The 20011-nt window shown below is 56.8% G+C and overlaps 1 protein-coding gene across 1 annotated transcript in view; it reads right to left on the bottom strand.

The window, feature by feature from the left end:
- Positions 1–98: 98 nt before the first annotated feature.
- The window catches only part of OBSL1 (obscurin-like 1), a 21489-nt gene continuing 1576 nt past the window's right edge, over positions 99–20011 (bottom strand). The window contains exons 3-23 of the mRNA XM_011932351.1: positions 19671–20007; positions 17499–17768; positions 17162–17413; positions 16717–17019; positions 16274–16570; positions 14666–14938; positions 12743–13015; positions 11790–12062; positions 8596–8868; positions 7562–7837; positions 7201–7488; positions 6739–7014; positions 5846–6115; positions 5409–5681; positions 3870–4136; positions 2951–3063; positions 2247–2403; positions 1920–2081; positions 1496–1600; positions 911–1180; positions 99–231 (exon numbers count right to left, since the gene is read on the bottom strand). Of these exons, the coding sequence (XP_011787741.1) occupies positions 224–231; positions 911–1180; positions 1496–1600; positions 1920–2081; positions 2247–2403; positions 2951–3063; positions 3870–4136; positions 5409–5681; positions 5846–6115; positions 6739–7014; positions 7201–7488; positions 7562–7837; positions 8596–8868; positions 11790–12062; positions 12743–13015; positions 14666–14938; positions 16274–16570; positions 16717–17019; positions 17162–17413; positions 17499–17768; positions 19671–20007 (5016 nt within the window). The 3' untranslated portion in view covers positions 99–223. The remainder of the gene's footprint in view (positions 232–910; positions 1181–1495; positions 1601–1919; positions 2082–2246; positions 2404–2950; positions 3064–3869; positions 4137–5408; positions 5682–5845; positions 6116–6738; positions 7015–7200; positions 7489–7561; positions 7838–8595; positions 8869–11789; positions 12063–12742; positions 13016–14665; positions 14939–16273; positions 16571–16716; positions 17020–17161; positions 17414–17498; positions 17769–19670; positions 20008–20011) is intronic.

Genomic DNA, 20011 nt, shown 5'->3' with positions numbered 1-20011 from the left:
AGGTACAAGCACTACGGCCCTCGGTCCCCAGTGTCGCTCACTGCACAGAGGCTCCAGGCAAGCTCTGCCTTCCCGCATCACTCAGAGAGGCAAGGAAATGAGCTGTAGCACTTTTATTGTTTCCTGACACCTCTGGTTTCCCTGTCTCTCTACCCCTGCCCAGGGTAAGGGCGCACGCCTTCCAAGTTGTCCAAGGGCACCCGCCTGGCCTGGTTCGGTCCTCCTAGTTACCTGCAGAGGAATGACTCCACGTGGGGCTGGGGAGAGAGTGGGTACCACCTTCCTCTCCCCTGGCAGAGCCTGGACACCAGTAGAGGAAGAGCTGGGCCCTCAGGCTCTGCCCCACCCTTTCTGGGTCTTGGTCAGGGCTGTCTTGGCAGCAGGAAGGTGGGGGTCAGCTAGGGATGGGGCACAGCACAGCACCTGAAGGGAATGCTGGGATTTGGGATAGAAGGTGGGATGTCTCCTAGGTGGAAGAGGAAAGAAAGAGGCTTCTGCCAAGGCTGACATGGAACTTGCTGAGATGGGTAGAGGCAAGCTGGGCAGAGAGCAGGAGGGAGGAGGGACAGGCTGGAGGCAGGCAGTGCTGGGGAAGTGGGGAGGAAAGGAACTGATAGAAACAGGGCTGTTCAAGAGAGACAAACATGGTCCAATGGCAGGAGAGAGGAGCAGCCTGGCAGGAAGGGGCGTAGAAAGGTGGGAACAGCTGACTAGGAGCAGATGATTTGAGCCAAGCGGTTCCAGGGCTTTCCAGCCCTGGGTGTGCGCTACCCTTCCCCTCCCCCATCCCCACCTTCAACGTATCCCAGGACCCGGTGCCACCCCAAGTCCTGGAAAGCCAGGTGTGGCTTAACCCATCAGCTCCTAGGCGCCCTCGCCCTCCTGCCTCTGCCCAGTTGACTTTACTCACCCTCTACCAGCAGCCGTGTGTGGGCGCTGTCCTGGCCGGCCTGGCAGCAGTAGGTGCCCTGGTCCTCAGGTCGAACGTCATGGATGACCAGGCTGTGGGTGGGGCCGTGGCTGCGCATCTCATACTTATCTCCCGGGCACAGCTCGGCCCCCTCCCGGAACCAGCACACGTGGTCCCCCAGGCGGGACACAGTCACCTCCAGCACCGCCCGGCGGCCCACCAGAACGGTCTTCTCGCGAGGGGGGTGGCGGCACATCTGGAGAGGCAATGCTGGGGATAGGGGGCAGGAGATTAAGTTAATAGAGACACGCATGGCCCCCAGGAGAAGAGATGCATCTTCCCTCCCAGCAGCCTCCACTCCTGGCCTTAGCCCTCTATGCCACCAGTCCGTTCCCTTGCACCTCATACCCAAAGTCTCCTCTTCCCGGGGAAACGCGCTGCCCTCTGTGACCCGGCCCAGGACAGCCTCTCGAGGGGAGGGGAAGAGAGAGAGGCAGCGTTCCTGGGGCCAGTCCCAAGTCCGTCAGTCCCATGGCAGGAGACAGAGGATGTACTCTCTCTGTCGCTCCCGCCCCAGGTGCTTACCCTCCACTTCCAGTAGAGCCAAGGACTGGGCGGGCCCCGCCTGGAAGCGTACTTCACCGGCGTCTTCGGCGCGCAGCTCGCTAAGCACCAGAATGTGTTTCTTCCCTGGGGGTGAGGGGGTCGCTAGCGAGGCCGGAGCCACCTCTGAGGAGCGCTAGGGACGAAGGTGGGGGCGCAGCAGGCCCCTGGGTCGGTTCGGACACCGTTAGTGTAGGCTAGGGTGGGCGGAACCGGGATGCCGAGCGGGAAGACTAGCGGTCCGAGACTCGGGGCTGGGGGCGAGGGAAAGACCGGGGACCAGGCTCAAAGGGCCGTGGGGCGGGGCCCGTCCGAGTCAGGGGCGGGGCTTGTCCCGGTGGGGCGGGACCTGTCCGAGCCTGGGCGGCGCAGCGAGGGGGCCGAGAGGGTAACCAGGAGGCCAGACCTTCCTGTCTGATGCGGACGCGGGCTCCGGGTCTCAGCGGGCGGCCTCCGAGCTCCCAGCGCCCTGTGGTCTCGACCTCCGATACGGTGCACTCGAACGTGGCGCCGTCGCCTTCGCGGGCGGTCACTGACCGCAGCTCGGAGAGCACCGCCACCGTACGTTCTGGGGCGGAGCCCGGGGCGTGAGCGGGGCGGAGGGCAGGTACCAGCCACGCCCCCTCCACGCCCCCTTTCTAGAAGCACGCGCTGTCAGCAGGGTCGGGGGAAGACCGCCTCTCAAGTCTAGTGCCCAAAGCAGTGCCCAGCCTCCGCATCACCCCATACCCACCGCGCACGGTCAGGCGGACCGGCCCGGCGCGGGTCGTCCCCACCGCGCAGCTGTAGGTCCCGGCGTCCGAGGGGCCGCAGCGCCGCAGCTGGAGAATGCGGCGCGTGCCGAGGGCCTGGAGCCGGAGCCGCGGACTGGGAGTGAGCGCGTTCCCGTCCTAGGGGCGGGAGTTGCAGAGGGTCGGGGCGGGCCTGGCTGGGCACAGGCGACCCCGGCCCTGGCAGGCGGCAGCACCCTCTGTTAATGCCAGGCAGTCTCGAGGCGCGTTTATGCGTGTCTCGTGTTCCTAGGCTGGGGTCGGGCTGTCCCCACGCCTTTGGGGTCGTGCCAGGAGCCTCTTTGAGAAAGTGTCACCTTTTGGGGACCTTAGGGCCGCCAAAGTGCTCGGGAAGCCCAGAGCCAGGTATCGATCACAGGGGACATGGGCACGGATTCTGGAGTTAGGCAAACCTGGATTCAAATATGGGCTCTACCTTTTGTCTGCCCTTGGGTAGGTAATTTGTTCCACTGAGCATCAGTTTCCTCATAGGTATCACAGTGACAAGACCTACCTCCTAGAGTTGTCCTTGGAGTAAGGGACAAAATATAATGCAAATCTTAGCACAGTGCCAGGCACATCCGCTTAAGTATTAGTTGTTTCTGTCTGGGGCATTATTATTGTTGGTGTTATGTTGAAGTAGGCTGGGCTGGGGCTGGAATCTGACCTTCTCCCAGGTAACATCAGCCAAAGCTTGGGAAAGCTCGCACTCGAACGTAGCTGTGTCGCCCTCGGTCACCTCTAGGTCCTGTGGCCCCTGCACGATGGTCACTGGGACCTCTGGGAGTGGGAGAGGGAGGACAGTGCAGAGGGAGCAGGATGGGGACCCATCTTGTAGGGACAAGGAGGACATACACTTGGGCACAAGGTGTCAGTAGAGGACACTAGTGAGTGGGGGATGAGCTGGGACAAGTGGTCCAAGAAGGATCTGTCAGTGGTGGGGACTGAGGTGGGGGGGGTGGTGGTGGTAGGCAGTGGGTTATGGGCAGGGCCAATGGGTTAGGAGTGGCCAACTGGGAGTCACACTTTAAGGTGGTCACTGGGGGAGAAGCTGGGGGCCAGAGGGCAATGGGGAAACAAGCAGAGATGCCAGTGGAGTGGTCAGTGGGAACATCCTGGGGCTGGAAGCAAACATGGGGGACACTCAAGCAGAGTTGCTAGTGATGTCACCCTCAGGCAGTCAGTGGATTTGAGGGACTGGAGTGGTCACAGGGCCCACACTTAGGCAGGCAGAGGGAGCCATGGCAGGCAGTGTAGCCAGTAGGGTCACAGTTAAGAGTGGTCAGTGGGGTGGTGTGCAGGCGGGCAGACAGCAGTGACCACAATGGCATAGGCATGCTCACAGTAGCAGAGTCAGTGGTTGGCTGAGCCTGGGGCAGTCAGGGGCCATACTCAGGCAGAGGAGTCTCTGGGGCCACACACGGCCTAAGAGTCGGGGGGGGTCACACTCTGGCAGGGATGTCAATGAGGGCCACACTGAGACAGGCATGGTCAATGGGGGTCACACAAGTCGGGGATCAGTATTCATGCCTGGGGTTAGTAGGGCCACACAGGTCAGCAGGCAGGCTGTGGTCCTGGAGCCACACCTCTCACAACGAGTCTGGCTGCGCAGCGCAGGGAATCCACCGTGAAGGAGACGCAGCCTGAGTCGGCCAGGCCCAGGCCTTTGAGTACCAATTGGTGACTGTGGCCCTCTGAGTGGATGTGACACTTGGGCCCTGGATGCAGCCGGACTCCACCCCGGGCCCACTCCCCGGTCACACCTTCCTGGGACAGCTCCAGCTGGAAGGTGGCGCTGCCTCCCTCACTGACGGTCACGTCCTCCAGAGGCCGCAGCACCCTCAGCTGCCTCGCTGGCCAGGGGAGATGGAGAAAGGGAGGTTGAGGCCTCCAGCTCTGGGCAGGGACTGCAGTCGATCCTCATCCCTTGGCCCTGCCTAAACCTCCCAACACCCAACCTAAGTTCCTGACCAAAAAGGTTCAGAACCAGTGTGCAGGAAGAAAGGGGCACAGCGGACAGACTTGGCAGGGGGAGAGCTATATTAGGGTTAGGAGATGAGGGCACAGGAAGGGGGAGAAGTGTAGTTAGGGGGTCATGGAGTCTGGGTGAGGGGTACTGTGACACTTGAAGGAGCACAGAATTTGGAGTCAGACACACTAGAATGGAACCTCGCTCTACCACATAGTTTGTGTGCTGTGTGATCTTTGGCAAATGGCCTGACCTCTCTGGGCCCCAGTTGCCCCAGCTGTACAAGGTGAATAGCACTGGGACACGGTTTATTGTGATGATTTCTTGAATGAAATAAGTTAGAACAGATGTGTCACCAATGGCACCCATTCACCAATCTCTGTGTAAGAATTTTCATCTCAGTTAATGTTCCCAGAGACACTTGAGACAGGGATCAACCCCATTTTAAAAATTTGAGACAGGGTCTTGCTGTCACCCAGGCTGGAATGCCATGGCATGATCATAGCTCACTACAGCCTCAAACGCCTGGGTTCAAGCAATCCTTCCACCTCAGCCTCCCTAGTAACTACCATGCCTGGCTAATTTTTATTTTTTTTTGTAGAGACGGGTTCTTGCTATGTTGCCCAGGATGGCCTCAAACTACTGGCCTCAAGGGATCCTCCTGCCCTGGTCTCCCAAAGTGTTAGGATTACAGGCGTAAGCCACTGCACCTGGTCTCAGCCCCATTTTTAAGGAGACTTGGCTCAGAGAGGTTAACTTGCATGAGGTCACACAGGAAACAGAGGGCTCCAGCTTTGGGTAGGACATGTGGGGTGCTGTTTGCCAGTCATCCCTGCTACTTAAGTGGGTATGTGTATCCCTAGAATACATGATTGAAGGATGCCCACAGCAAGTCTTTCTGGAGAATATTTGTGTTTATAGCAAAGCCAACTTGGAAATATGCAATGGAATGCAAAATCCACATGGACTTCTAAGGTAAATAAAAAATATTAGAAAAAGAAAAGTTTTGCTTTGGGCAGGCTGCTGCTGGGACGGCCATGGGTGACTTTTCTCAGCGGTGAGGGGCACTTTGGTGGGGGCCTGAGGGACTCCAGGACAGCCAGAAAAGGCTGTGCTGTGGGGTGGGTAACGCATTAAGAGAGGACAGGGCACTCACGCCTCACGCTGAGCCTGGCCAGGGTGCGATCGTGGTGACTCTCGCAGCCGTAGGTGCCCTGGTCAGCTAGTACGACACCATGGATGTAGAGGCGGTGGATGTGCCCATCCTGGGCCATGGACAGGCGAGAGTCGTGGGGCAGGGGCTGCCCACCTCGTACCCAGCGCACAGCCCCCGCTGCACCCACTCGGCCTGTCTCCACTTCGAGACACACGTCCTGGCCTTCCTCTGCCCGCACGTCCTGCAACCGCCGTAGGAACAGCAGCTCTGTCTCTGGTGGGGAAGAAGGAGGAGGCCATGGAGCCTGGTGGGGTTGGAGGCTGGCCCCTTGTTCCAACCCACTGGGCTGTCCCTAGGTAGATGGGCAAGGCTGCTGGGGTCCGAGTTGGGAGTACAGGCACAGGACACAGAGCATCTCATCCTCATCAGGACCTAACCTCGAACATGGAGCCGGGCACTTGTGGTCGTGCTCCCTGCCCGCACAGTCACGGTCCCCGCATCGCCCAGTTGGCAGCCTCGCAAGGTTAAGATGCGGCTTGAACCATTCTGGGCCATCTCCACCTGGGGCCCTGGAGTGACGACGGCCCCATTGCGCAGCCAGGTGACATCGGCATCTGGTGGGGAGACTTTACACCGGAACGTGGCATCATCGCCCTCGTGGACAGTGAGTGGTGTCAGCTCCGAGACCAGCTTCACCGGCAGTGGCTCTGAGGGGCACGGTCAGGCAGTGAGCTGGGCTGGGTCTTTTCTCCTCTCTCCTTTTCATCCCCTCCTCAGGGTACAGGCCCTCATCCCCAGTCATTTAACAAACCTTCCGTGAGGACCTACTATGTATCGACCACACGAGTGGCCCAAAGGACAAGATGCCAGCTCCCTGCCAATTCTTTTAGTCAGTTCCTCGCAATCCTAGCCTAGCACCCCACCTCGGTGACGCACTAATAATATCATTTACCAGGGACCCTATTTACAGCATTTACTTGTCACAACAGGCCTGTAAGACAAGCACTATCCCCTCTTTTCAGAACTGGGGCTCACACAGGTTGAACAACTTTGCCAAGGTCACACAGCTACTGGGGCACAAAATCCAGGCTGGATCCTGGGTGGGTGGACTCCAGAACCCCTGCTTTAACCACCAGTCTATGCTTTTAACCCTCTCACATGAGGGTTTCTGGAAAGGGGAGCCCTGAGCCCCTATCCAAGTGATGGTTATGCACACCCTGGTTGGAGCCAGAGGCAGCAAAGCGGGGATGGAGGGGTAAGGGGGCCCTAGAGTATACCAGGTGGTCCTTGGGGTGCCAGAGCCCACAGGGTTTGAGGGGTACACTGTTACCTTCCACGCTGACAAGAAAGATGCGGCTGTCCTGGGGTGCGTCACACAGGTACTCCCCCGCGTCCCCACTTCGTGCCCCCTGCACCCGCAGCACCTGCCTGGCCCCGGCCTGCTCCAGCTGCACCCGCCCCTGGCTTGCCAGTCGCTCCCCGTCCTTGTACCAGCGCACAGGGCCCCCTGGCCCGGAGAGGTGCACCACCAGCTCTAGGTCCCCGCCTGGGGTGCTCCGAACCCTCGTCTGGGCTGCCTCGGGAGCTACCACCCGCACAGGGGGCTCTGTGGAGTCAGAGCTGGAGGTCACTGGGAGGGAGAGGTTCAGGGCTTTGAGGAGGGCAGGGGGAGGCATGATGGGGAGGGTGCTAAGAGAAGCGGGGCCAGGGATGGGCAGGACATGCTGGAAAAGCAGGAACCCTACAGGATTTGGGGTGCCACTCTCAGGCTTAGTGCCGAGGCTGTACTCACCAGCCACCTGGACAGTGAAGCTGAGGCTCGGGGCTCCTGGGGCTGCTCCCGACTGGCAGGTGTAGAGCCCTGCATGGGCTAGGCCTGCAGCCTGGATGCAGAGGACTCGGCGGGGGCCCTCGGCATGGAGCTCTAAGCCCTCGCCCTCCTGCACAGGCCTCCCATTGTGGCTCCAGACCACAGGGGCGCCAGCCCGGGACAGTTCACAGCTCAGCACCACTGGCTCCCCTGGGGCCACACACAGCGGACTTGGGGTTGTCTCTGGAGCAAGGAACTGCACTGGGGGCTCTGGACAAGAGAGGAGGGTGTCAGCGCATGCTTGCCCTTGCCTCCCTGCCCTGGGTTGGCCAGGAGCACTCACCAGCCAGGATGACATTGAAGGTGATGGCCTCATCCCGGGTCTCACACACATACTCCCCGGCGTCCTCAGGCTGGGCATGGGGCAGGGTCAGGGTGCGGGTGGGCCCCTCAGCACCCAGCTGCAGGGCATCTGATGCCTCCACTTCCAGCCCATCCTTGTACCAGCGCACCTGAGACCCAGCTGGGGACACCTCACAGCGCAGCTCCACGCGCCCTGGAGCCCCAAAGTGCAGATCCAGGGAACGGGCTGCTGGGTGCACAATCCTCTCTGGTGGGGCTGGTGGGTGGTCAGAGAGAAGGGTACATGGGCTTGGCCAGCGGGCCTCTCCTGCCTCACCCACCAGATCCTCAGCCCTCCCCACTGGCAGCCCAGCTCTTGAGAACGGTGCCAGCTGCAGTCCATGGAGCAGCTGCTGTGTGCCAGGCACTGTCCTAAGAACCCTGTGTTTTTCAGTCAGTTACTCTGACCACCCCCAAGAGGTGCACAGCTGCTGGCTGCACTTCACAGCTGAGGACCTGAGGCCTTTTTAGAAGAAACTGACTTGCCTAAGGTCACACAGAAAGAGGCGGATCTAGACTCACACCCAGATCTACACAGCTCACTCCATACCCACCCCCACTTCCTATCCCCTTTCCCTGCCTTGCCTCTGATGCACTCGTTACCACCTGACAAACCATCCCTTATTTTTTGTCTGTTCACCCTCACTAGAGTGTGAGCTCTGTGAAGACAGGAGGTTTAGTCTTATTGGTTCACTACTGTATCCCCAGCATCTAAAACAGTGCCAAGCACATAGTAGTTGCTCAATGAGTATTAAATGAATGGATGAATGAACAAATGGTTCTAATTGCTGGGCACCCTCCCACCAGGCCTCTGGTCCTGACCTGATGCGGCTAAGCAGGATTCTGATGGCCGAACACGAGGAAGGTGGATAAGGGGAAGGCTGAGGATGGGGTGGGGGAAGTGGGGCTAGGTGGGTGTCTGTCCCTTAGCCCCCTACCTCTCTACCTCCTCTGTGTGCTGCAGAGACTGCCCACCTGTGACAGTGACAGTGAAGAAGGCTGAGTCATCTCCAGCGTCGCATACAAACTCCCCCCCGTCCTCAGGCTGGGCAGCAGGTAGCACCAGGCGGCAGCGTGGCCCATCCCTCTCCAGCACCAGGGCCTCGCTCTCCTCCACTTCCAGCCCATCCTTGTACCAGCGCACAGGGGCATCCTCCCGAGACAGCTCACACATCAGCACCACACACTCCAAGGTCACGGCGATCAAGGTCACCTCATCACGGGGATATATGATCCGTACTGGAGGTTCTGCAGGGTGGGGACAACCACAGCCTGTCACAAGCTCACCGTCAGCCTCTCTGGAGCCATTTGGCAGCATGAAGTCCCCATCACCCACATGATAATGAGAATAATAAGTAAAATAATAATAATAAGCAATAATGGGTCCACAGTTTGTTCTCTGAAATCCCTGGGGCCAGAGGTGTTACAGAATCCAGAATGCTTTGGATTCCAGAAATGATGCATTTCTCATCTATCACATACCTTCCTCAGCCCCCATGGGGGCCTCCCCCTTCATCAGTCACGTTAACATGTCTATGGTGTAACACATATTACATTCACCCTAAGCAGGATATATTGAAAGATACAGAATCTTACAGATACAAGAATATATCTATAAGACACTCATATCTTATAGCTATATAGCTATAGCGATATTCACCTTCGGCAGGATAATTAAAGCATAGAAATAGCTTCAGAGCAATCAAGCTCAGGTTTTACTGAAATGACTTGGAATACAAAACTTACAAAAAGCCTTTCAATTTTGAGAGTTTTGGAATTTTGGAACTATGGATAAGAGATGGTGGATCTGCAATAGCAAACATTGATATGACGCTTCCTAAGGTCCAGGAACAGTCCCAAGCACTTGAAACATTTAACTGTCACGGCAATCCTAAGAGGAAGGTAGTGTTTTATCCCCATTTTCCATATAAGGGACTGGGCACAGAGTGATTATACAACTTCCTTAAGGTCACACTGGCTGCACCCACTCTGGGGCAGGAGGAAGAAATACCCTCTGTTAAAGGGAGGCTCAGACCCCACAGGTAGTGGCAGGAATTCCAAGCCAAGGCTTGCAGGAACTCAATAATGCTTTTTGCATTCAACGTCTGTCTGAGAGTTCCCCAGGGGTGCTAAACGCTGATTCTGAGAGCTCATCTCCAAGTTCTGGTCACTCCTCTGCAGACAGGGAACCATGTCAATATTAGAGGTGACCAGTGCATGGAGCCCAGGCCTGCCCACACCCCCGCTGCCCCCAAGTTCCCCCAGAATCTTCAAGTTTCAGGGAGACTAGTGCTCCATTAGCCTCTAGCCCCCTGGTGGCTGGGCTGAGGAACTGCTAGCTTCCCAGTCGGTGGGGGGCCAGGGTTGGGGGGTGTTTTATAGGGACACTCATGGGCCGGGGTAACCACAAGCTCCCCACTCAGCACCCCCGCCTCCATGGAGATTCCTGCCTTGAGCCACACAACCTGCCTCCCCCATGGGCTTCCTTGCTCTAAGGGTCTGGGGGATGTACGCTGGTCCTCTGGGGCCAAGCAAGGCCAGGAGAGACCAGAATGCAGCTGCCTGAGGGGCGGGGAAGGTGATGAGGGCCGTGGAGTGAGGACAGGGATCAGTGAGGGGACCAGGGTGGCCACCCAGCCCCGGGACCTCAGCTTGGTGTCAGACTTGATTTGCTCTGGCCTAGAGCAGAGGTGGTGTTTGTGTGAACTTCCCTGTGAAGAGACTGATGTTTTGTGGGGAGCCTGGTGTTTTGTGGGGAGCCTGAGTGTGGGCTGGAGTTTGTGTGTCTGTGGCCATTATGTCTGGCCACGGCTGAGGGGGAGAGGGTGAAGGTGATTACTACAGGGCAGAACGTGTGCAGAAGGCCTCTTAGGCATTGTGGGCTTGTGTGTGCAGGGTGCACGAGCTGGGGTGCAGGGAGTGGGGGGCCCTAAACAGCTCAGCATGGAGCATGACTTTCAGGGCAGGGCTAAGGGAGGACAGGACTATAGCCACAGTAGGATGAGGGTTCCAATGCAGCCACTGGGGTTCTGTGCCACCCAGAGCTGCCTAGCCCTATGGACCCCCAACCCCAGACACAAGCACTGGGCTGGATGCTATGAGCCGTCACCCCGAAGTCTCCAGCACTGAACCTCCGTCACTTCCACAGCTGTCCTGTGCTTCTCCCGCTTTGAATATTCTCCCCCAACCTCCTGCCCACACCCCACCCCACTTAGCTCCAGTATCAGCTTTGAAAGCACTTGCTGTCGCCAGGCCAGGGTGGTGGCTCCCAGCCCAGGGACCCTCGACAACCCATGCTGTAAGATCCTGGAAGGCGTCTGGCTTTCCTGCCAGGCTGTGCACTCCTGGAGGGAAGCAGCTGTGTCTGCGCGCTGTCGGCTCCTGTGTGTGGAAGGGCAACTTTCTCCGAGGCCCTCCCTGACCCTTCTGCTCTGCACTCTTGAGCCCTCTGCCCTTGGCCCTCACAGTACTTATCACCAGGTGTCACTGTACATTTATTTGCATGTTTATTGGTTTAACACAGGGGTCGCAAACTCAAATGCCCACAGGGGCCAGGTTAGGTTAGTGGCTGAAGCAGTCTGGGGAAAGGCAAAAAGCAATGGCAGGGAGGTGGGACAGAGGAATGTGGGCCCCAAACTATGGGGGCAGCTGCTACTCAGTGCCAGCTGTTCGTCGCCATGGGGGGAAGCGGGACCAGAGCCGCCGGGTCTTCGGCTTTTTCAAGAGGACGCATAACTCCGGATTGTTATTTGAACTGTCCTGACTTTGGTAAGACTCTGCAGACCAAACAAAGCACATGTGGGGAATGCACAGGGCCCCAGGACTGCCCGTTTGCGACCCCTGGTAAACAGCTGTCTCCTCACCTAGCCTGGCAGCTCTCTCAGAATAGGGACCGTGTTTGCATTACTCACCTGCTACTCCCAGTGCCTGATCCAGGGAAAGTGCTCAGTAAATGAGCTGTGGAGCAGAGCTAGGCCTGGCCTTGGGCACGGGGGAGGGGCTCATTTCCTTGAGTAGGGGCCCTGGGCTCATCTCAGCAAGAACCTTGGCACATGCACCTGCAGCCCACACCTCCCTCCTCCCCAGGGTGCTAGCTGGGGCTATGTGGCCAGCTCCTCCAGGGCTCAGGGCTGTCTCTGTGAACCCAGGGAGCTGGGCTGGGCCCACACCTGTGACGGTGAGAGTGAAGGAGGCCGACTCATCGTCGATTTCACACAAGTACTCCCCGGAGTCCTCAAGCTGGACAGCAGGCAGCACCAGGCGGCGGACAGTGTCTTCCTTCTGCAGGAGCAGCGCGGGGCTCTCCACCACCTCCTCTCCATCCTTGGTCCAGCGCACCTCTGCCCAGGGCCGGCATAGCTCACAGGTCAGCACCACACGCTCCAGGCGCACCGCTGCCACATACACCTTGCCGCTGGGATACACGATCCACGAGGACACATCTGGAGGACAGGGACAGCCACTGCCGGGCATGAGGGGTGGGCCAGGTGTGCCCTGCCGCCCTCCCTGATCCAGTTGTGTCCCCTACCCCTGGAAAGTAGACCATGTGTTGAAGAGGGACCTCCCAGAGACTGCATCTCACAGCAGCTAAGTTACTCACAGCTAGAGACACATGAATACAGCTGTCACAAAAGCACGCAGACTTTATGCTGCACAGCGGGGACCACGGGGTCAGCCTCGGCTGTAGAAGCACTCCACATTCTCTGGGTTGGGACAGGGATGGTATGAAGGGTGGAACTGAGGAGAGGAGGGTTGGGTCCCCAGATGGAGCTGGGGGTCTCCTCCTCCAAGAATTTTTGGCCCCTCTAGTGCCTGAGACCACCTGCCCTAGACTCTGCCCTACCCTGCAATAAACTCACTGTCCCCAAAGATTTCCCTTGGTATAGGTTTTTAGGAGAACAGAGAAAGCAGGGCTTCCTTAGCCAAGACTGATGTGCTTATGATAACATGTTTCCTGAGTGTGATTAGACCACAGCTTGAGGAGAAAGGGAGGAGGTCTGATCTGCCAGTGGGAGGGCAGCAGGGGCAGGGAACAGTGGCCCAGGAGTGAAGGTGTGGCAGCTGCCCCAGCAGGAGCAGGGGCACCTTCCCCTGTGCCTCTGAGGCCCACCTGGCCCCCCACCTGTGATGGTGACGGTGAAGTAGGCACGCTCATCTCCAGCAACACACTGAAACTCGCCCCCGTCTGAGGGCTGGGTGGCAGGCAGCACCAGGCGGCGATGGGGCCCTTCATTCTCCAGCACCACGAAGTCACTCTCCTCCACCTCCTGCCCGTCCTTGTACCAACACACAGGGGCGTCCTCTCGGTCCACCTCACAGGCCAGCATGACACACTCAGAGGTTATGGCATGCACAAACACATGCTCTCGGGGTTCCACGATGTGCACGGGGGGATCTGGGTGGAGAGCAGAGATGGCATCGCACAGACACCCCCGCACAATGAGTCCAAACTAGCTGTGTGGCCAGGAGACACTGTTTCTGCACAGGAGGATGCTGGGGGAGGGCTAAGGCCCTGCTGTGTAGGGACTCAGGGACAATGACAAGGAATGCTGAGGGCATGGCAGGTAAGGCATGGCAGGAGATCATGTGGCACCAGAGTGCTCTGTGGGTCCCCAAAGGATCAGAGGTGGTGGAGTGAGTACATGGAGAGAAGGAGGCACAGAGAGTTCACAGAGTGGCAGCCACCATTTGTCTAGGCTGAAGGGAGGTCACTGTCACAAGTCACATCAGGGCCATGCTTACTGCCTCTATTACAAGACCCCAGGGCAGGCAGGAGGTGAAGGGTGATCCAACAAGTGGCAACAGTGAGACAGCCACTCTCCAGGTAGTGGGTGCCCTGTCACTGGGTGCATTCGGGCAGGGCCCCAGTGTGGCCCCTGGCAATAGTGTGGAAAACAGGACTTCCACTCAGTGAGATGAGTGGGATCTGTGCTTCCCAAGCTGCTCTCTCAGAGAGTCTGCACTTGTTAAGAGAGGATCTTCAGGCTCCACCCTGGATATTGGGGCTCTGGACAGTCCAGGGATTTATAAACAGCTTCCAGGAGCTTCCTGAAGCAGCCAGCCTATAGACTGCCTTGTGAGAACCACGGGGCGACTGCACTCAATACTTCCGTTTGACTCTATCTGAGGCAGCAGGAATAGAACAATCCTGTGTGTGTCTCCAAGCTATGGTGTGACAGAGGTCACAAAATCTCTTACAACCTCTGTTTCTTTGCCTGTGAACTGGAGTTATATTGCAGTTGATGAGGAGATATATCCTCATCTAGTCGTGAGGATTAAATGAAACAGTGTATACTGAAAATACTTAGCATAACGCTTGGCTCAGAGTAAGCGCCAAAAAGTGTTCGCTCCCATCTCTCCTCCCCTTAAGTGCATTTTGTTCCGCCACCCAACCCAGCAGAGGCTATGTGGACAGCGAGACAGTGTTAGTGTATCAGGGGTTTAGGAGGCAAAGGCATGCTGTGCATGGCGCACGCCTATAACCCCAGCTGCTCAGGAGGCTGAGGAAGGAGGATCGTTTGAGCACAGGAGTTCAAGGCCAGCCTGGGCAACAGTGAGACCCTCATCTTAAAGAAAGAAAGAAAGAAAGCCAGGCATGGTGGCTCACACCTATAATCCTAGCATTTTGGGAGGCTGAGGCGAGCAGATCATTTGAGGTCAGGGGTTCGAGACCAGCCTAACCAACATAGTGAAACCCTGTCTCTACCGAATAATAAAAAAATTAGCTGGGTGTGGTGGCACGCACCTGTAGTCCCAGTTACTTGGGAGGCTGAGGTGGGAGAATCACTTTAACTCAGTAGGCGGAGGCTGCAAAGAGCTGAGATCGCACCGCTGCCCTCCAGCCAGGGCAACAGAGTGAGACCCTGTCTCAAAAAAAAAAAAGATAAAAAAAAAAAGCAGCAAATGCAGAGTTATCTGAAACATGTCCCCTGGGCCACTGGGCTTTCCCTGTAAAGGACTCCCCCAAGTAGGCAGCAGACCAGAGGGCATGGCTTATGCGGCCCCACAATTGGCTGCAGGAGCCCAGGCTGGCGTGGTTCCTGACCTTGGACAGTGACACCGAAGAAGGCCGAGACCCCTTCTGTCCTGCACTCAAACTCGCCACTGTCCTGGACTTTGGCCTCAGGCAGGATCAGACGGTGTTTGCGCCCATCCATCTTCACCACCAGCAACTCGCTCTCCTCCACTTTCTGCCCATCCTTGTACCAGGTCGCCGGGAAGTCTACCCTTGAGAGCTCACAGGTCAGCACCACCCGGTCTGAGGTTGTGAAGGTCAATGACACCTTGTCCTGGGGGCTCAGGATATGCACCGGGCTCTCTGTGTGGGGAGAAGCACAGATAAGCATCCCTCCCTACGGTGCATGGGCTCAGTGTTGGATGCATCAGAAGGAACCACTGCTGTTGCTGGGGTTTTTAAAAATAGGCTTAGGCTTACACACCAACCTTTAAGAGCAGTGCTTTGGCTGTGGGTAAGAATTCCTAGGGAGCCTGCTAAAAATGCAGAATTCTTGGACTCCCAAGCATGCAGGGGCCAGGAAATCTGCATTATAAACCAGCCCTCCAGGTGGTTCTGATGTCAGTGAGCAGGGTGCCCATTTTGGAAATGCTGCTCTGGTTGCTGGTCAGGTCTCACCTGGCCCTCTGCCTGCGATGCTGACAGCGAATCACCCCAAGACCCGGCACATGGGTGCCAACAGATTCCTTGATTGGTCTTACAAACTCCAGCAATGGTGACATGGCACATGCCAGCGTGATCCCTGAACTTTCAGCACCCCACCTCCAGCTGTCCTCCTCAGGGATGCTTTGTTCCCCTCCTTCCCCCTTTCAACAGGTGGCACAGTGTGATCAGGAGCCAGACTGCCTGGGTTCATAATTCAGCACCTGTGCTCATTAGCTCCATACTTTGAGCAAGTCACTTAACCTCTCTGTGCTTGTTTCCCCAGCTGTAAAATGGGAATGTCAAAAGAACCTATCTTAAGTTTGAGACAAGCCTGGCCAGCATGGTGAAACCCTGTCTCTACTAAAATACAAAAATAAGCCAGGCATGGTGATGCACGTCTGTAGTCCCAGCTACTCAGGAGGCTGAGGCAGGAGAATCGCTTGAATCCACAAGGTGGAAGGTGCAGTGAGCTGAGATCGCGCCATTGCACTCCAGCCTGGGGACAGAACGAGACTCCATCTCAAAACAAACAAACACAAAACAAAACAAAACAAAACAAAAAACCCTATCTTGCAGGACCATTGAGAAGATTGTGTTAATATATGTAAGGTGATTAGGACTGTGCCTGGCAGGTAGAAAGTTGCAGTGACAGTGTCAGCAATTAGACAACTTAGCAGGAGGCGGTCAGGGACTAGCAGCCAGGGTCTGTGTCTTTCAAATGAGATGACAAATGTGACAGAATTCTGTAAACCACAAAGCACTCCAGAGAATTGGGATATAATGCTGACAAATATCAAGATAACAATGCCCTGGATGTTGCATGTAAGTTGAAATTGGCCTTCCGGACCTCTGAGCCCTCAACCTGAGCCCATCACGGATGCTCCTTGCTCTCCTGGCCCCGATACAAGAAATGGGACCAACTTGCCTCGTTTTGCCAACAGGACTTCTGTGTCTTGACCCTCTCTGCCCCCTTAGGTCCCCACTGGCACCAACCTTGGATTGTGAGGGCAGCTGAGTCCTGCACGCCAGGGCAGCTGAAGCCAACCAGGGCACCACTGTCCTGGTGCTTGACAGCATGCAGGATGAGTCTGTGCTGCAGGCCCTTCTGCTCCATACGGTACCGCAGGGCCCCAGGTTCCACTTGGCCCTCTGGCTCATTACTCTTGAGCTCTTCCCCATTAAGGAACCAGGTACCCTGGATGATGGTGGAGAGATCGAGGGAGAAGACGGCATCTTCCCCGTCGTATACCTGCACATCCTCCAGACCTGCCACCAGGCGAGCTGTGGGCACTGCGACAGGGACAGATTGCAGCTGTCAGAACTAGAAGGGGTGGCAGAGGGCAGAGGCTGGCAGATGACAGGCCTGTGAGAGGACCAGCACTGAGGGCTGGGGAAGGGAGGAGAAGTGATGGGCGGGTCTGGCAGGACCAACTCACCAAGGTGAGCAGAACCATGGAACACCACGTGAGGACTACGGCCATGTCCGCTGACTGTGCAGATGCGGAAGCGGTAGTCACCCTCGGAGGGCACACAGTCGCCCGGCACCTCCACGGCCCCGGCTTTCTCGATGCTGAAGCACTGAATCCAGTCTTCAGAGCCCACCTCCTGCCGCTCCAGTCGGTAGATGAATGGGGTCTCGGGAGCTGGATCGGGAGGCTTCCAGGTCAGCAGGACTGTGTTCTTGTGGCCCTTGAACATCTCTGCTGATACCGGGGGTCCTGGGGGACTGTGCTTGACACCTGAGACCAAGGCAGGGATGTGTTTCGGCCTTGCTCGGGCCTCCACAGCCCTTCCACCTTAAATCTACTTCACCAACCCAACTGCGGCATCTGGCCAACCTTTTGCCCTGCCCTGCCTGTCCAGAGGCCTTCCTGCCCTCACATTTGACTCTGAGCAGTGTAGTGGTACGGGAGTTGCCCAGGCTAAAGGTAACCTCGCCAGCATCTTCTCGGGTGACCCCTGGAAGGACCAGGGCATGCATGTGGCCTGAGCTGCTCTGGCAGATGACCGGCAGCTCCTCCCCATCACGGCTCCAGCGTCCCTCAACTCCGGCCTCTAGAGTTTCTACCAGCAGCACCGCGTTCTCTCCTTCCAGGACGTCGAGCTTCCGGGGCAGGCGCTTCAGGATGGGCCCTGAGATGCGGACGGGAATCCATCAGCCTGGAATCTGAGCACCTGCCTGCCTCCACCTCAGCCTCTTCCCCATAGGCCAGCTGACCTTTGACTGTGACGTTGGCCACGGTGCGCACCCGGCCCCGCATCTCGCACAGGTAGACACCGTCATCATCTGCCTTCAGCCTGTGGATGATGAGGCGCCGGATAGTGCCCTCTTCGATCTGCTCATACTTGCGGCAGGGCAGCAGCCGCTGGTCCTCACGGAACCAGGCCGTGGGGATGCGAGAGTTGGGTACTTTACACTCCAGCACGGCAATCCCGTGCTCACAGCCCTCCACATCCTGCAGGGGCCGTGTGAACCGGAGGCGGGGCTCTGTGGAGAGGGGAGAGACAAGAGAGGGCTCTGGAGAAGGGCCAGACTAGGAGTAGGACACCTCAAAGCGCATTAGCTCACGCTGTGTGCTCTTCATGCAGAGCCAGCGGGCACTGTGGAATCACAGAAAACTACCAGAAGGGAAGTGGTGGTTTCTAAGATGACCTAAGTTCTCATCCAGCCCTGACACTAGCCACATCACCTTGAGCAAGTCCATTTCAATGCTTCTGGGCCTCAGTCTCCTTACTTGTAAAATGGGGAAAGGGAGAAAAGGGGTTGGATCAGATTGATGATTTCCAAACTGTTCTCTGGGGTCCTCTAGGCCCTAGATTGGTGATTTCCAAACTGCTCCCTGGGCCCCCCGCCCCAGGCATTTCACATATTCCACAAGGGTCTGAGTAGAATTTAAAGTATTTTAACCCTTTTCTTTTCTCTTCTTTTTTTTTGAGATGGAGTCTCGCTCTGTTGCCCTGGCTGGAGTGTAGTGGTGCAATCTTGGCTCACTGCAACCTCTACCTCCCGGGTTCAAGCAGTTCTGGTGCCTCAGCCTCTCAAGTAGCTGAGATTACAGGCACGTGCCACCACGCCTGGCTAATCATTTTGTATTTTTAGTAGAAAAAGGGTTTCACCATGTTGGCCAGGCTGTTCTCGAACTCCTGACCTCAGGTGATCCTCCTGCCTTAGCCTCCCAAAGTGCTGGGATTACAGGAGTGAGCCACCTCGCCTGGCTATTTTAACCCCTTTCAAAAGTGCATTTCAAAAAAGAAAGAAAGAAAGAAAAGAAAACAGGATGTTGGAAACTAGAGAATTAACTGGGGCTGCTGGAGAAGCAAGTTTCAGTGTGTGTGTATGCAACTCTGGGAAGCTCCTCCAGCCTCCCTCGGGGCTTTTCTTTCCTGATGGAGGTCCAGATCAGCACCAGCCTGACAAATCTGTGCCCACTGAACTGTACCAGTGAGGCCACCACCACAGCCCAGGGGCCACATGCTTGACTGCATGCCAGGCAGGACTCAGGAGAATTTACCAACTTTTTTTTTCCTCTAAGAGAAAAATCTGGACAATAACTAGTGAAGGTATAATCCTTTGCGTTGTGATGAAATCCTATTATGGGGAGCGTTACCTAATGGTGAGTTTGGGGTGTGCTTTTTTTTTTTTCCCTTTGAATTTTCTGTTTATGAGAATGTAAGCGTTTATTGGATATTGTTGGTGATTCAACATTGAAATATAAACCTTCTCTCTTTCACCTTCCTCTTCTTGCAAACGTGGGGAGCAGTTTAATCAAAGAACAGTAAAAACACGCAGGACATTTGTCCTCCCTTGTCTAGCTTTCTACTGAATCACTTGTTTCTCAAGGTGACAGATGCAGCCAGGCTGTCCCCACAGGGTTCAGAGCCTGGACTCATGAATGCAGTCTTCACTTCAAATGCCTGTATTCAATAAAATAGCCTCCTTATTCTCACTGATGCTTTAGAAGTACCTGTTATACATGCAGACTTAGCAATTTAGGCCCACAAAATACTCCTTTATCTGTCTCATATATTGGGACTCTGGTTGTGAATTCAGTTGGGGAAGGAGAAGTAAAATAACAAAAACGTTGAAAACCACTAGGGGAGAAGAGTTCTACGGCCCTCCGGGTTTGTACATCAATCACTCCTTAGTGGTGTTCCACCATCTGCCTCGGAATCTTTTGGGGAGTTTGCTAAAAAGTTCCTGAGTACCCGGGAGGCCTACTAAATCCGAATCCCTGGAGAGTGGGAGGCGGGCGGGTTTGGTATTTTAATATTGCCGCGGACCTCCTCTCCTCCAGTCTTCGGGGCAGCGCTGGGCACCGAGGAGGGCTGGTGTTCGGAGGGCCTCAGGGGACACGAGAGGCCCCTCCCCAGGCCCCGGGCGCCGCCGTACCTTTCACGTGCAGCTGCACCGCGCTGAGCGTCTGGCCCGCCGAGTTGCGCGCGGCGCAGACGTAGAGCCCACGGTCCTTGGCCTGGCAGTAGAGCACCTTGAGCACGAAGCCGCCGTCGCGGTCGCGGTACATGAGGCGGCGGCGGTCCGGGAGCAGCGGGCGGCCCTCCCAGTGCCATTCGATCTCGGGCTCGGGCTTGCCCATTACGTAGCAGCGGAACTTGGCGTGCTTGCCCTCATTCACCCAGAAAGTCTTAGGCGCGCACTTGAGCGGCTCCACTACGGGCGCTGGGGCCTCGTCGGGGTCCGAGGGCGGGCTCTCGGGGGGCTGGTGTACCTGG

Source organism: Colobus angolensis, unplaced genomic scaffold (assembly GCF_000951035.1).
Source record: "Colobus angolensis palliatus isolate OR3802 unplaced genomic scaffold, Cang.pa_1.0 Scaffold95, whole genome shotgun sequence".
Classification (NCBI taxonomy): Eukaryota; Metazoa; Chordata; class Mammalia; order Primates; family Cercopithecidae; genus Colobus; species Colobus angolensis.
The sequence above is the reverse complement of the archived record's forward strand: the minus strand, read 5'-3'. Positions and strand labels throughout refer to the sequence as shown.